Genomic DNA, 15325 nt, shown 5'->3' on the forward strand with positions numbered 1-15325 from the left:
CAGCCCAGCAAGTCAGTCAGTTGGGGAGGGAAGGGGCAGAGGCCCGGGGGTCACGTGCAGTGGGGTTCGGGGCCCAAAGCCCAGCCCCCAGTGGCAGCTGCCTCCTCCACACACAGATCAGGGGGGCACATGCCCCCCCCCACACACGGTAGCACTGGCAGCTGCAGCAGCTCTGAGGTAGGGAATGGGGCAGGAGCAGGCCCTGCACAGCTGGCACGGGGCAGGGAATGGAGCTGTGAGCAGCTCGTCTCGGGGGTGCAGGGAAAGGAGGCACACAACCCAGGAGGCCACAGGGGGTGCATGCCCCCGGATCTACCCATGGAACAGGGTGGGCAGCGCCAGCTCTTCCTCAGATATTCTAATCATTGTTATCTGGTCCGGTCTCCTCCTGCAAAATAACGACCATCTCAAAGCAGCCATTGGGGACAAACCTGTCCTGGCTTACAGCACCCTAAGCACAAATGTCTTCTCTCCAGTAACAGACTTCCTATCTATACAGGCTACCTGTGCAGAACACAACCCAACCTCCCAGGATGGTGAATTACCACAGTATCATAGTAACTGTTCTTGACTTAGACAAAGAAACTGTAAAAGTCAACTTGAATGGGAAACTGAAACAAGAAATCCTCCACAGCCTGGACTGTGTTAAGTACGAGCTAAACCAAGCCTATTAATTCTTATCCCGTACCTGGATTCGCTTTTATAATCCCTACATCCATCAGGGGGCTAACAGCTTTGCTTTTCTCTTCTACCCCCCTGGCCTCTCCCAACAGTGCCCACCCCTTTTTTCTTCCCCTTCCCTACCCTTTGTATTCTAATCTCTGTTTTCTAATTATAAATTTTGCTTCCTGCAATCCCTTCACAGCATTTGGTGAAATAAACTGCTGCCTACACAAAGCTTATGCATTTCTGATTTAGATAACTGATAAGGTGCAAATTTACCTTATCTTCTGCCAGACTTCAGACTAAGAATACAGCTAACTATCTCTCTCTGATAAAACCTTACACACAGTGGAGTCAGGATTAAGGCCCCTTGACACAACAATGAATACAAATAATCACTACCATTGGTAGACACATTTTATTTCCAGTTATACTGCTGCAAATCCCCTGCTTTCCCTGTGGCAGGTTCCAGTGTTAGGTCTGGTGTTGTACCAGGACTAACAGTAGTTTATGTAGAGTTTAGACTATGGATTGCATAGAATGATTTGGCTAGACATGATCCTTCCTGAGGCATGGGATTGGACTAGATGACCTCTGGAGGTCCCTTCCTCCCTACTTCTCTATGATTTAGCTACATTCAGCATATGCATGCTAAACCCAGAACTTGTGGGGAAAAAAATGATAAATGCTAGTAATTAACAAGCATACCTTTCCAGCATACAGAATATTGGAAGAGTCCAAAGTATCATCCAATGGTCTCCAGTCCACTATTACTTCAGCTTCCTACAAAACATGTTATATAAATGAAGCAAAAATCTGAATAATTAAGAAAAGGTAGCGTTCTATTTACAGATGTAGCAATATTTTTATGCATTTTATTTATAGCTAGTGAACATCTTGGTATTTATTAACACAGGCTGCTGACAGAGGTGGGGAAAAAAACAGCACTTTACAAGAAAAGGAAGTGCATTAGTTCAACCTGGCTCCCTAGCATTTGTATAGACTGGGAACTCCAGCGGGGCTTTTGGGGGCTTTTATTTAAAGCTGATTCAATCAGCTATTAGATAAGAGCACCAAAAAGCCCTACTGAAGCATGCACTCTATACAGCCATTGGGCAACTCAGGTCAAACTAACACAATGCCTCTTCTGGGCATGTGCTGAGCTTGGTCGGGGAGCTTAAAGTGCTGTTTGTTTTTTCACATCTGTAAGCAGCCATAATGTTTTCATTTAAATGTTTTCATTTAAGAAAATATGTTTCAAGTGTGCAAATATCTGTTATATTTGACTAACACATTTAAGGAAAAAAAAATCAGAAGACTATTACATTAAATACCTTTTCTAGGACATGTAGTACTCCTGATATTAAATTGTCCTGGTCATCATTTTTTCCACATGATGAATGAATGAAAACTCCTTCTTGTTCATATACAACCTGTAAAATGGAAAAGAAAAAGACTGGATAAAGATGTCCTTTACTAATGGGAGAGCAACATTCAAGGGGAAACTCCATGCACCAGTCATCATGACCTAAATATCAAACTGCATAGTCTCATTTTGGTGCTTGGAATACAGAACATAATCTATCTTTTTTTTTTTTTATTTACTCTTCAATTCAAAAGTAAGCCACATCAGAAAATCCACAGTATTCTCCTGGTTTAATTTAAGTGCTAATTCATTAAAATTAGCTATAAATACTCAGTATAACTGTGTCTTTACTAGAAGCTTTTACTGGCACAGCTATATCTATTAAGTACTACTCCTCTTAATTAAAAAGGTTAATTTATAACAGATAACAACAAATTGCCACTGTCTAACATTAGCTGGGAAAGAGCTTAAAAATGTTATAATTAAAATAAATCACCATTCCAATTATTCCACTATTACATATGTTAGATGAATTTATTTGTATACACCAAAAATTAAAAAATGCTGCAAGAATTCTGTCTGTAGAATACAAGTTTTCAATATACAATTGCTTGCAAAAATCTAAGTAATGTTGTCTGCCTAAAAGTTGGCGCTCTCTCCAGTTTTGCTTGCTCTAAGTGCTTAAGTCTGTCAAAAGCAATGAAAGCCAAGGGTGCTATAAACCTGCACAAACCCTCTGTTTTGTTTCTTTCAAAGGAGATTGGAAAATCCCCCAATATACACATGGAAGGTTTTGGGAAATGAAACTTAACATTCTATACAATTCATTCTACAAACACATTAGTTCCCCAAAAATAAAGGTACATACTTGTTCAAAGTAGAGAAAAGTAAAATATAATTCTCTCAATTAACCAGTTAGCCCTAGCACATTTTGCATATGTCCTCAAAACCTCAATACTGTTCTATCAAATACTGGATTTTCAAACCACTTAAACCATTTTACTAGGCCAATCTAAATTTTGCAAAAAAAACACTTATGGGATGTTGAATTATCCAGTATGGAATGCAACAGTTAACATCAGCAAAACTCCTAATTTAGCTATTGTTTCTATAAATGTGTTTCCAGTTCTCCATTATTTTTGGTACAAGCTGGAATGCCATACTGCTTCAAAACTAACTTTAAACACTAAGAAAGAAGGAATAAACATGGGGTTTCACTGCATCAGTTCTGGATAATCAAGTATAGTAAAAAGAAGTTATTTCAACGTTTCTGTGTTAAAAACATGTACTGTTTATGAAGAAAGGACCCAAAAGGACTTGCTTTCAAAGTCATAACTGTTGAACCATAACAGTTGAATTTAAACTGAACACTGTTTTAACTATTCAGATGGAAAACACAATTAGTTGAACCCTTGAAACGACCAAACTTTGGTCTGGTCTACGCTACAAAGGAGTTCTGAAATAGCTATGTTGATCAGGGGATGTCAAAAGGACTGATACGTGGCTGACAAAGTTGTATCAGCAGTGAATCAGTTATATAAAAGGACAGTTTTGCCAGTGTGATTTTTACTGTACTGATACAAAGCACAGTTCTACAAGCACAGCTGTACCAGCACTGTGACTGTACAGAATACCAGTAGCTCCTATCCCAGTAAAGCATTCCTACTGCAGAGCAAAAATCTCAAACATTTTTCACCATTATTTTATGCCATATATTGCTATCCTTTCACAAAAGGAGCTTTCCTTTCTGCACTGAAAATTGCTACTCTAAATTGCATTAATGTAATTCAAGGTCTTGATATCACACTAACCCTGCAAGACTCTCAGAAATTACCTCTTCCCAAAAGGCTCAGCTGCACAGCTGAGAAGCTCAAAGTAACAGTCTCTAGATTTTTAAAGTCTGAGGGCAACTGATAGATCATTCTCTCTCAAGAGGGCTCTTCAGAAACAAATTTCTGTACAGGGATCAAAAAGTCAAGTCCATCCAGTTATACAGAGCTCTATCTTCCAGCTGATGGCAGTTCTACTTGTGTCTGCTTTTGAGGCCAGACCTCATGTAATCAGGTATTTCACATTACTTTTGTTTTAATTTTATACAAGGAGTAAAAATATTAGGGAGAGTGCTTTTATTTATGTTGCATTCATAAAGAAAAAAATTAAAGGCACTTCCAAATCATGCAGAAATGGAGAAACTGGAAGAAGCCATAATAGGAATGAAGGTTCATAAAAGAAAAAAAAAAAAGAATGGGAAATTAATCTCACAGCATAAAGTCTGTAGATTCCTTCTACCTACTGTCCTCTTTAGGATTATTTGAAACACAAAGTTACTGCTGTAGCTACTTCCATTGCTACATAAGGCAAAAGCTGAACAGGCTAATCTTGAGAACATACTCGCATACAAATGCTACTAGCAACTGATGATTAGAGTTATATGAAGTTTAGAGTTATAAAAGATTAATTTAGAGTTATGTAGAACCATATTTTCTTCAGGCTGACAAGCAAGACAACTGACCAGTAAAATAACTGACTGCCTATTATATGACCACTGTCAAAAATTGTCAAATATTCTATGAATCCAAGAGTGTATTTGTGTAGGTGGCAGCTGACCTGTTAGACGGCAATCTGCCTTCTCAGCAGGGCCACCAACTCCAGAGCAGCACAACTCTCCTGGCCTCCACTTGCCATATGAGTACTCTGACCCCCTTCCCACTATACACAGAGGACAGCCCTTCTCCCAGCTGCAAGCACAGCGTGGGCTGCTTGGCTCCCCCTACTCAGCCCCCTTCCCAGCACAATGCAGACAGTCTAGCCCCACTCCACACAGCCCATACCCTCTCAAGGTGTAGTACAGATATCACAACCCCTTTTCCTCCTGCTTATGCTCAATTCAGACTGCCCAGACCCCTTCCTACAACTCCAACCCCAGAAGCAAGGGGCAGAAAGCAGAAGCCAGAGGAGGAAGGGAGAGCCCAGAGACCTCAGCTGCCACACTAACAGAAGCAATGGAAAAAGCAGTGGCTAGGCTCGTCCCCAAAGCTCCTCCATGCAGCCCCCAGGCCACCAATTCGACAGCCCCATGTTAGACCATGGACATAACTATTCTAAGGAAAGAAGTCATCAAGCAAGCATGCTAGGTTTCTTCCTTTCCATGTCTGAACTGACTGTATTACCCTAGTGGTATGTTTGTAGTAATGTCATTAACAAATTAAGGGAAAATAAGAAACAGAGAGGAATAGCTATATTAATGTTAAATGTACAGCTTTAATTATTCTGAAGATCTGCATCCATAAATCTTGCCTAGGTTAATCGTCTGCAGAATACATAATTTAGTACTGCACCTATTACCCCTATCTTCCAATGTATATAATTAGAGCCAGGTTCATCACCCAATTAATTCAAGACAGGAAAGAAATATATAAAAATCAAAGCCAAAGTCTTCAAGCATAGCCTCTGATATTTTTTTTTTTTTTTACTATCTTGGATCTAATTTTTGAAAAGCACCAATCCCCCCACAACTCCTAAAGAAGTCAATTACAAGTTACTGTCGACAGCAACTCTAAAGAAGAAAAAGAACTACGACAACTGCCAGAAATACAGCAAAAGCTGTGTTATCTAGCACTTTATCAACCAGAAAGCTCCACTAACCGGCATCCAAGAGACACGGCAAAAGCAAAACCAGAAGTCCCACTTCTGGTTTCGCCACCACAAGCCAAGTTCTCCTTTACTTCTTCGGCCCATGGCACCAAGCAAAGCAACCTGCACAAGGCCCCTCTCCCTAACCCACGGCACACTGACGCCAGGGAGTGCACCAGATGGTGCATACTTGATTAACCGTCATCCCCCATTCCCTGGGGATGCTGGATAACAGAGCTTTTGCTGTAGGCAAATGGAGCTGTCCAAAGACAGGGAACCTTGAGGCCTGGTGCTCTCTTGGAGCAAACACACAAATACATACAGCTATCGGTTTCATTAACACATATCAGAGCTTCCATAAAAAGGAAAAGCTTACCCCAATTTAAGCTAAGGCAGGTTAACCTTAGCCAGGACCTTTATGGCATTTCCTCCCCTTGAGGATTCTGAGATAGCTACCACAATATACAGTATGCTAAGATCTCTAGGTTGCACATCCACAGATTCAGCTGCCCCAAATCTCACAGTTCTAGATCAGGGGTCAACAACCTTTTGCTGGTGCAGGCCAGTGCTTTCAATCCAGATGTCCCTGTGGGCCAAAAGTCTCCATCCTACTTCCACAAGTCTTGCTGACAGATTCTCAACCCCTCTACAGCAAAGGAAAATTCAGATGTTGTGGCAAAGCAGGCTCCACAGCAGAGAGGGTTTGCTGCAGAGGGATGGCATGATGCAGCTCCACAAAACAAATTCCCCATGACAGACTGGATCTCTCCACAGGCCAGATCTGAGCTGCAGGCAGTAGGTTGTAATTGTTAAACCCTGTCCTATATAACCATTCTCAGGAGAGATACAGTGCAGTTTTCAAACTGTAATGACTGCAGCAAGGATGATTTATATCTTAACCTTGTTAATGGCAATAACTCAATGGACTGTGATGTTGTGTTGAGGGTCACCAGGTACATGCTTGTGTGGGCAGTCTTCACCATATCCATAAGCAGTTTCAAAATGTAACACTGCAATGTATGCAATGGATGCAGGTGACCACTGTTACAAAACAGTTTATGAACCTGTTGGTAGATGAAGATACTAAACCACCACAAGATAAGAAGGTTCATATGACAAACAAGGAGGGAATCATCTGCAGTTTGTTTCCAAGCGAAGAAACAAGCACTGACTAGTGAAAGAAGACGGTGCTACAGAAATGGGGTGACCAACAGTGTCAGGAGAATTTCAGGACCAGAAATGCCATTTTCCTGGGAATTTGCACTGAGCTGCCCTGATGCTACAGAGGCAGTGCAACATGATACTACCCTGGCTCAAAGAGAAACATTGGGCCACAACCATCTGGAAGTTCACCTTCCCCAACTATTACCAGCCCACACAATTTCAGTGTATGCAAACAAACCATTAAGGCACCATGTGCCACCAAAAAGCTACTGTAACTGTTTTTTTCAAAATTTAGGAAATTCCACATGTGCAAAATCATCTAATCTCCTGGGGATTTGCAAATACCCCAGAATGAATGATGGTACCTATATTCCCCTCCCTTTACCCCAGCAGGCCTCAGCTTATTAACATGGATCTCCATCTCCATATCTATAATGATGTTGCTAATCCATAGCACAGGTTCATTAACAAGAACACAAGCTGGAAAAATATTTGGCACTAGCATTTTCAGCAACTCCCTCTTGATTTCACTGAACAACACAAAGAAAGAAAGAAGCTGTTAGACTGCTAGTGGCATCTATATTAACAGTATAAGCATTCCCCCACAACCTTATCCTCAGCAATTCCAACCACCCTCTGCTGCTATGGCTCATGAGCAGAAAAGAACCATTTCACCTGGTACACCTTCGTGACAGCAGTGTACCTTCAGGAGGCTAACAACCAGGTGGCAGGCATTCAGTGAGAGGCTGCTGGTGGATGAGCACATGCCTAGGATTTTACTTGCCTGCTGTGTTCTGCATAATATTTGAGACAGCAAGAGCAACAGTCTTGGAAAACGCTGGGAGGCAGAAATACAGGCAGAGAGACTAATTGCAGTTTGCATGGGCGGGGCACCCATCAAACCAAAATGATGACCAACAAGCTCACTTTGTCCAAGCCTTGTGCGCCTACTCCGAGGTAAGAATTTGAAAATTCCAATCTGCTAAGTCAGTCCATGACTGGGGACTATTTAGCAAAGCAACCTTCACAGATTCATCATGACAGACAGACAAATCCAAAAGGGAAGAAATCTGTTTGGCTTTGTCTATAAAATCACTCCTATGCTATACATGTTTTCTGTATACGATTCTCATTCTACAAGACTGCTCCCGAGTCCAGCAGGGCCTCTGATGTACATGCCTTTGAGCTTATGAAATTTGAAACAGTATGTGCTTTAACCAACAACAGCCCCTACTTATTTAGGACACCTATTTGCCTGTTCCAACCAACTCCAATGGCCATTTTCAATTCAACCTTCAATTATAAGTACAACATGAGATGATAACAGCTTTAACAAGAAAAAAAGATTTGGTCAAATTCAAAACTGCAGTATGCAAACTGGAGTGCCACGTAAGTGGACCAACATGGGGGTTAGAAGAATCAAAGCAGCTAGGCTTTCATGAAGCGCTATTCTCTCTGTGACAGAAGTACTCTGGCTACTGATGCTCAAGCAGCACTGGTCCCAAGAAAAGGGTGATCTCCAGTACTTGGAGAACTCGTGCTGACTGAACCTTCACTCGCATAGGAGGTCATGGTACTGAGGCAGCCAAGAACTGGACAGCAGCTGTAGCCTTCAGTAGCACAAACCTCTTGTTCAGAGCATCCAGCATTATTTCTGGTTACTTCACCAGTTCAAGAAGACTGTGTCCTTAACCAAAGATAAGCTGAATTTTGTTATGCTGTAAGTTCTTTGCTCTAGTGCAGGGGTCAGCAACCTATAGTATACAGGCTGGATCCAGCCTGCAGATGCTGGGTTGTGGGTGCCCCCCACCATCACTGCAGGGATGAACGCCGGTGGCAGCAGGGTCCTAGGACCCACCCCTCTGACCTGGGGTGGGCCATATCAACCCACTACCCCTACTCTAAATTCTAGCTGAAGCCATGCTCAGTCAACTCCTTGGGCTGTTGTAAACAACAGTCGTGGTTTTGCTTCATGTGCTCCCTCTATCTTGGAACATTTGGCTCAGGATCCAGCAAAGTTGTTTGAGTAACTCTTTTTCACTGCACTTTTTGCAGGCCCTCAACTTTGCTATATGTTATGACATCATCAGCATTAGAGCACCTGAAGGTCTCTAACACAGGTATCAACTCTCGAAGGCAAGAAAAGTACCAACAGTGAGTGCAAAGCCATACACCGCTATTATTAACCTCACCATGCCTCTTACAGCCAGGAGTGCTAAAGACAGGAATCAATAGCAGACTCCGAAACAGGCATCTTGAATTCAAGCTTCAAAAGTGAGCAGCTGGGCTAATGGCCCGGCAAAAAAGTCCTGGCTCTCAGACACCTACTAGTACACCCAAGAGCTGCTGACCATGGTTCTGTCCAAAAGCATATCCCAAATGTGCAATGGGGGAGCATCTTCTCCAAAGAGTTATTCAACACCTCGCAGTAGGGACTTTCAATCTGTACTCCAAGCCATCACAGTAGTAACATACTACTATCTTCTGAGTGGCTATGACATCACAAGTGTCTTAATTTCATTGATTCCTTCTCAGGACTGGCTGTACTTTTGCCTTGGCCCCACTGCAACAGTAGGTTGATGACTTCTTTATAGGCCAGATGATAGAAAAGGTGTAAGTAATGGTTAGCATGCTCATAGAAAGATGGTAGAGGTGTTCAACAAAATTGTTGATCCCTGGAGCATCCAAGCAAGAAGAGGAACAATCTGGTAGTAAATCAGAATTTTAAACTGGGAAGTGAGAGCTAGTAAGCATGATCACAGACAGATAAAGAGACTGGCTAGGGTTAAAGGCAAAGGGTAAGAGCAGTGTGGGAATACTGATGGCAGATTAACAGGCTAAATCAGAGTGGAGCAGTAGGCACAATGACACTGTACTACAGTATCTCACTCTGGGGAAAAAGGTTATCTTAGACTGAAGCCACAATAAAACTTCTCCATGTTACAGACTTATCTCAGTTCAAATGGGCACAACCTTTTTCTTCCACAGGGCTGGGATTTTGCAAGATACCCTGACCATGGTAACATGAACAGGTTATTTTATGCTGCCACCAACTAACATAATACATCAGTGACTTCTTCTGAAGAGTCAGATTAGTGAATCTTCTTGAGCCATTTGAGGAATGCACCTAAACCACCAGTGACTGGGTGATAAGTTTCCTCATCCAAAGATATACAAGTTGTTCTGGCTCCTGATTACAGAGCACAATATACCTATATAAGTTTAAGTGGTAGAAGTTCTGAAGATCCCCAATTGAATTCTCTACATATTGGTCAAGCAATACTCCTTACAAGTGAGCAGCAAGCCTGCATCCTAAATTACTTATAAAAATTAGCATACCGTAGAAACAGATATAATGACTTTTATTTCATCGTGCTTCAAGAAGACAGAGAATGTGTTCTACTACACACCTTTTCAGTTCTAATGAGAAGTGCTGTGATACCAAAAGTACTCCCAGTCAAAACATGCAAGGTAATTCCAGTATCTCCAAGGCTAATTTTTAAAGCAGTGTTTACAAAGCCACTTAATGAGAAGCCACATGTGAACAATACAAGTCTGGAAAGGAGTGCAACTTGCTTTAATTAGCTGAAACAGGTACAAAGTTCTTACTTCTTTCCTAACCACACCTTTGTGAACATAACAATAACATTAAACGGTGGAAAGCCCAATGCTATCAATTTTCAAAACCTCACTAATACCAATGGGTTGGGTTTGTTTGTTTGTTTGCTTTTGGGGGGGGGGAGAGAAGGGGAGGCAGGGGGGAAGGCACTCACAAGACAACAAAACAGCATCTACTCATACCTGACAGTTTCTCTCTTAAGCCTCAAGGATAAAAAAATACCACCCTATATCTTACCTTAATAAGTTAGTTCCAATTCTGCTAATAAAAGAATGATTATGGAACTAATTACAGCCAGCCACTTGCATTCCAGAGACCTGACTTGACCCATGTCCTTTAAAAAAAAAAATTCCATCTACCCAGGAGTTTGACCCATACCGATTCAGTTTTATTTATTTTTTATTAACATAATTTCTACATCTGGTATGTTCTGAGCATTTACGTCATATTTTCAAGTTTTTCTCTATGACTAGAAGGGCAAGAATCATGCTTTTTATATTAAAAAAACCAAACATGACCACCCTCTCAATCACATGACTGCAGGTACAGGACTTTAAGGAATCTTGTGATTCAAGTGTCAATAGCTAGTAACACTGAGAACCATGCGCTCTAGAAAAGAGTTCAAAGTTCACAAAAGTAAGCATTTTTTAAGTCTAATTCAGGTGTATTGGAAATGTCTTGAGCTACCAAAGTAGCGCAGCTATATACATGGCAACAGTGAGATTTCAGTTAAAATAAGTGATTTAAGTATAACAAAAGGCTAAGGTTTATTTTGCCCTTAACTAGGAGTAAATCTATGACAAGCGGAAAGATTTTTTTTTTTACATGCTGATCAAGGGTTATATGTAGGGACTTACTTAAATTGCTATTTTATGATTGTCACAGAAACCACGAAAAATGGCGATCCCCATGAAAAATGGCACTGGCCACAATTTCTCACGGAATCAACCCAACAAAATGCTTACTAGAATACAAAGACAGCACAGCAACCACTGCAGCCATAGAGAACATGATTTGAGTGAAAATTACTGAGAGGCTGACCTAGTGACTAAGTGAAGGTGTCAGTCAGGAAAGCAAAAGTATTTTGGTAGCAAGGGACAGGGCTGCCAGGGCCCCTCCGCCAATCAGTGGTGAGGGGTGAAGCTACCGTGAAATGTCCACGAAACTGGCTCTGAGCACCATGAGTGGGATGCAAAAAACCCTTTGTCTTGCCACAATTCAAGTAGGTCCAAAAGCTGCACCAATAAAAATTAAGATCCTTAAAATAAAACTAACACCTAACCAGGAAAATGTTAAGTGAATTGGGTCCTAAAAAAGGAATCATAAGGGAAGTCAATATGAATGAAATAGCAAAGGAAATAGGACTCTCTATGGATAACACAGAAAGAATAATTATTAAAATCAAAACTCAATGACCAACCACTAGGGGAAGAAAAAACGAGAAAAGAAATTAATACTTTTTTTCTGGAAGACAAAGTTTCATGAGATCTAATTTAATGCAACCTGTCCAACCAAATCGATCTGTTTCTTTATGAGTAATCCCATTTACCCCTTGAGTACTACATTTGACAATAATACTAGCTTCAAGGATTTTTTGTAAGATGCTATTATAGCATAAATCTGTATACTACTTTTAAATTGATATACAATGAAAACTGAAAAGTGTTTGGGAATCGTAAGGACACATGCAAAAAACAAAAAAAGATTTCCATTAACATGGGCACAGTTGAGAACTATGCTATATTTCAGTCCTCACCAAATAATGTAATCGGTATATCAAGTTATACCAACTATCATTCATTTATAATATGGAACTATTTTTGCTCTGTCTCAAGAGTTTGGAATTAAGTCTCCTTAAAGTCCGTAGAAAGAAAGTACATAGTATTACTACACCAAGAGTATGGCTCTCCGTTCTGCAAGACTGAGGTCATAACACGTATTGTTTACATGGCCATATTAGCATTCTAGCGAGCGCCTAACTAAAAATATGTTTTAAAAATTGTGACCATCTCCTGTGCTTCCAGAGGCAGCATTTGGAGGTTGTAATTCCTCCCGGTATTGTGCTGTGGTATCCTCAGTCCCAACTTCGTAAAATTCTATGTTGGAAAGGTGTTGCTTGGTTTCCTGTATGTATGCTGTTTTGTCCAACAGCATGACAACAGCGACACTCCACTTACCTTGTTGTACGATAATATCAGGCTTGTCTTTAAAGGTGAGTATGGCTTTCCATTCTGCAGGACTGAGGTTGTAATGTAAGTGTTGTTTTTTGGGTACTCTCAAAGCAGACATGGAGCGAGAAATAGTTTACATACAGGTCTAGAGTGGGGCTTCAGCCCTCAGGTGGACTCTAGTTGTCCTTGTGTACGAGTTTGGTCAATGGCAGGTTAATCACTGCATGGCTCCTTGTCATAGATATATTCCCTTTAGTCTTAGGGTGCAGAAAAATAGTCTCAAGGTTTCCATTCAGCTGTACCTTAGCTGCAAGCTGTTTCAAAGACACCACAGATTTCTTAAAGAAACTGGCTCCACTAACACACTTCCAGCAAATACCATACTAGCTACCATGGACATCACATCTCTATATATCCATGAGCACACATTACAAGCCATCCAAACATTATCCCCAGTGTGGACATTGCTTCCATTTCCATCACACTCATATGCTTTGTCTTCACACACAACTCTCCGGGGACTCCCTATACCTACAAATGACACTGCCGTGGGCACATGTACAGCCCCACAATATGACAATATATTTATGACAGACCTCCAAGTCCACTTCCTCTGCAGCTGTGTCATTCCCTGGATATACCTTAGGTACAATGATGACATCTTCTTCATATGGATGCATGGGAAGGAATCTCACCAGGACTTTAAGAACTTCCACCCCTCCATCAAACTGATTTGGGAATACTCTAACACAGGGGATTTCAACCTTTTTTTAGTCTAAGTACCCCTGGCAGCCAGACGCCAAGCGGGGGAGGAAGGGTGGGGGGCAAGGCAGGGGGTAAGCACACAGCCAGATGCCAAGTGCCGGGGAGAGGGGTTTTACATGGCCAGCTACCAGGGGACCGGGGACACGCAGCTGGACACCAAGTGGGGAGGCAGGGACGGAGTGCGCACACAGGGACAGCGCGCCACCAACTCCTAGGAGCATGGCCAGAGAGGGGTGAGGGCAGCGGTGCCCCTCTGCAGGGCAGGGAAGCTCTCCGGGCTGGTGGGTGGCAGCAGCTGCCGCCACGTGTGAGCTTCTGCACCCCGGCCCTACTCCTGGGAGGTGGCTGCGCTCCATCCGCACCTGCCCACGCGTATCCCCTAGGACCAGTCCGAGTACCCCCAGGGGACACATACCCCCAGTTGACAACCCCTGATCTAGCAAATTCATTTCCTAGACACCATGGTGAAGGTTTACAATGGCCACATCGCCACCACATCATATGGGAAACCCACTGACCACCACAGATACCTTCATACCACCTGCTTCCATCCTAAACACACAACTAGATCTGGAGCAGGGATTCCTATAATTACAGTACAATCCCAAAACTGTAGCCACTCAAATCAGCAACCCTGTTCCAAGCTGCTACAACACACACAAAGCTGACAAGGACAACAGAATCCTTCTGGTTGTCGCATACAGTCCCCACCTTGGGTACTTTATATGACAAAAATTTGCTGGTGATACTTAAGGTTAAACTGAAAAATTTGCTGGTGGTACTTGAGGTTGTACCGGTTTAAAATTGTGGTGCACAATCTGTTAGAATTTGGGAACCGCTGGACTAAGATATAAATATAGAGCACACACTTTTGTGAACCCAAGTTCACGTCATGGGATCCTGCGAGGTAGCCAGCTAGCCAATCAGTCACTTGACATGCCCAGGATTCAGAAATCCCCATCTGCATCCTGTCACTTCTACATTTGGCTCTGGAAGGTGAATTTATTGTAGAGGGGAACAAGTCATTTTGAGTAAGCATGCGTATGTATGCGTACCAGAGCGTATGTCTGTGAGTGTACTAGCATGTACTTGTACCAACACAAGCACGCATCTGCACATACATACACATGTGCACAAACACACGTACATGCACCAGTGATGTGTGCATGTGCGCACATGTACCAGGGTATATATACACGTGAGTGTCTCTCTCTGCCTCTGTGTACGTGTCCTGCTCCCAGGGACAATCCCGGCCCCGGCCCCCTACTCCAGCAGCACCAGCAGCAGCGCGGCCTATCACCCCCAGGCCCGACCCAGCCCCCTGCCCGCCGAGTGCCCGGGGCCTGGCACAGCGCTGTCGCGGCGGCAACCGTCGTCGAGCGCCCCCGGCCTCACCCCAGCACCGCACCCCGGGCGGGGGGAGCAGGGCCGCCTTCCCGCCCGTTACCTTTCCGCCCGCAGGAGCCGCCATGTTCCTACGAGTGTTATGATGACGTTGCGCTCTTCACGTGCTCCGGCCGCTCCACAACAACCCCCGCCCGGGCGCCGCCCGAGGGCGCATGCGCGGGGCGTGGCGTGGCGGAAAGGCACGAAGACGGTCGAGGCGCCGAGCTCAGGACTCCGGTGCAGGGGGAAGGGGACTAAGTGAGGCAGCACTTGCGAGGTTGCGCCAAGACGCGATCTGCAACCACATGCTGTGGCCCGCGGGACTTTTTTCCTGAGTCACCTCCGGCACAAGGGGTGGGAGCTGCTTAGCTTACCCCCGAGCGCGGGGTGGGAGTTCCTGGGGGCCGCACGCGCGAGGCGCTGAGGGAGCGCTCGTCAGCAAACGTTACGCTTGGAACGCGTTGGGTTTGCGGCGCTTTCTGCGCAGGCGCAGCTTGCTGGGAGCGCGGTCCAACATGTTCTAGTGTGTGCTGCTGACGGGCGTCTGCTAGGGGGCCC

General features: G+C 43.4%; 1 protein-coding gene across 1 annotated transcript in view; it reads right to left on the reverse strand.

The window, feature by feature from the left end:
- Positions 1–14976, reverse strand: part of TBC1D15 (TBC1 domain family member 15) — a 71028-nt gene extending 56052 nt beyond the window's left edge. The window contains 3 exon segments of the mRNA XM_006026249.3: positions 1372–1446; positions 1998–2096; positions 14829–14976. Of these exon segments, the coding sequence (XP_006026311.1) occupies positions 1372–1446; positions 1998–2096; positions 14829–14852 (198 nt within the window). The 5' untranslated portion in view covers positions 14853–14976.
- Positions 14977–15325: the final 349 nt, after the last annotated feature.

The sequence above is a fragment of the Alligator sinensis genome, unplaced genomic scaffold (genome assembly GCF_000455745.1).
Source record: "Alligator sinensis unplaced genomic scaffold, ASM45574v1 scaffold1021_1, whole genome shotgun sequence".
NCBI classification, from domain to species: Eukaryota; Metazoa; Chordata; order Crocodylia; family Alligatoridae; genus Alligator; species Alligator sinensis.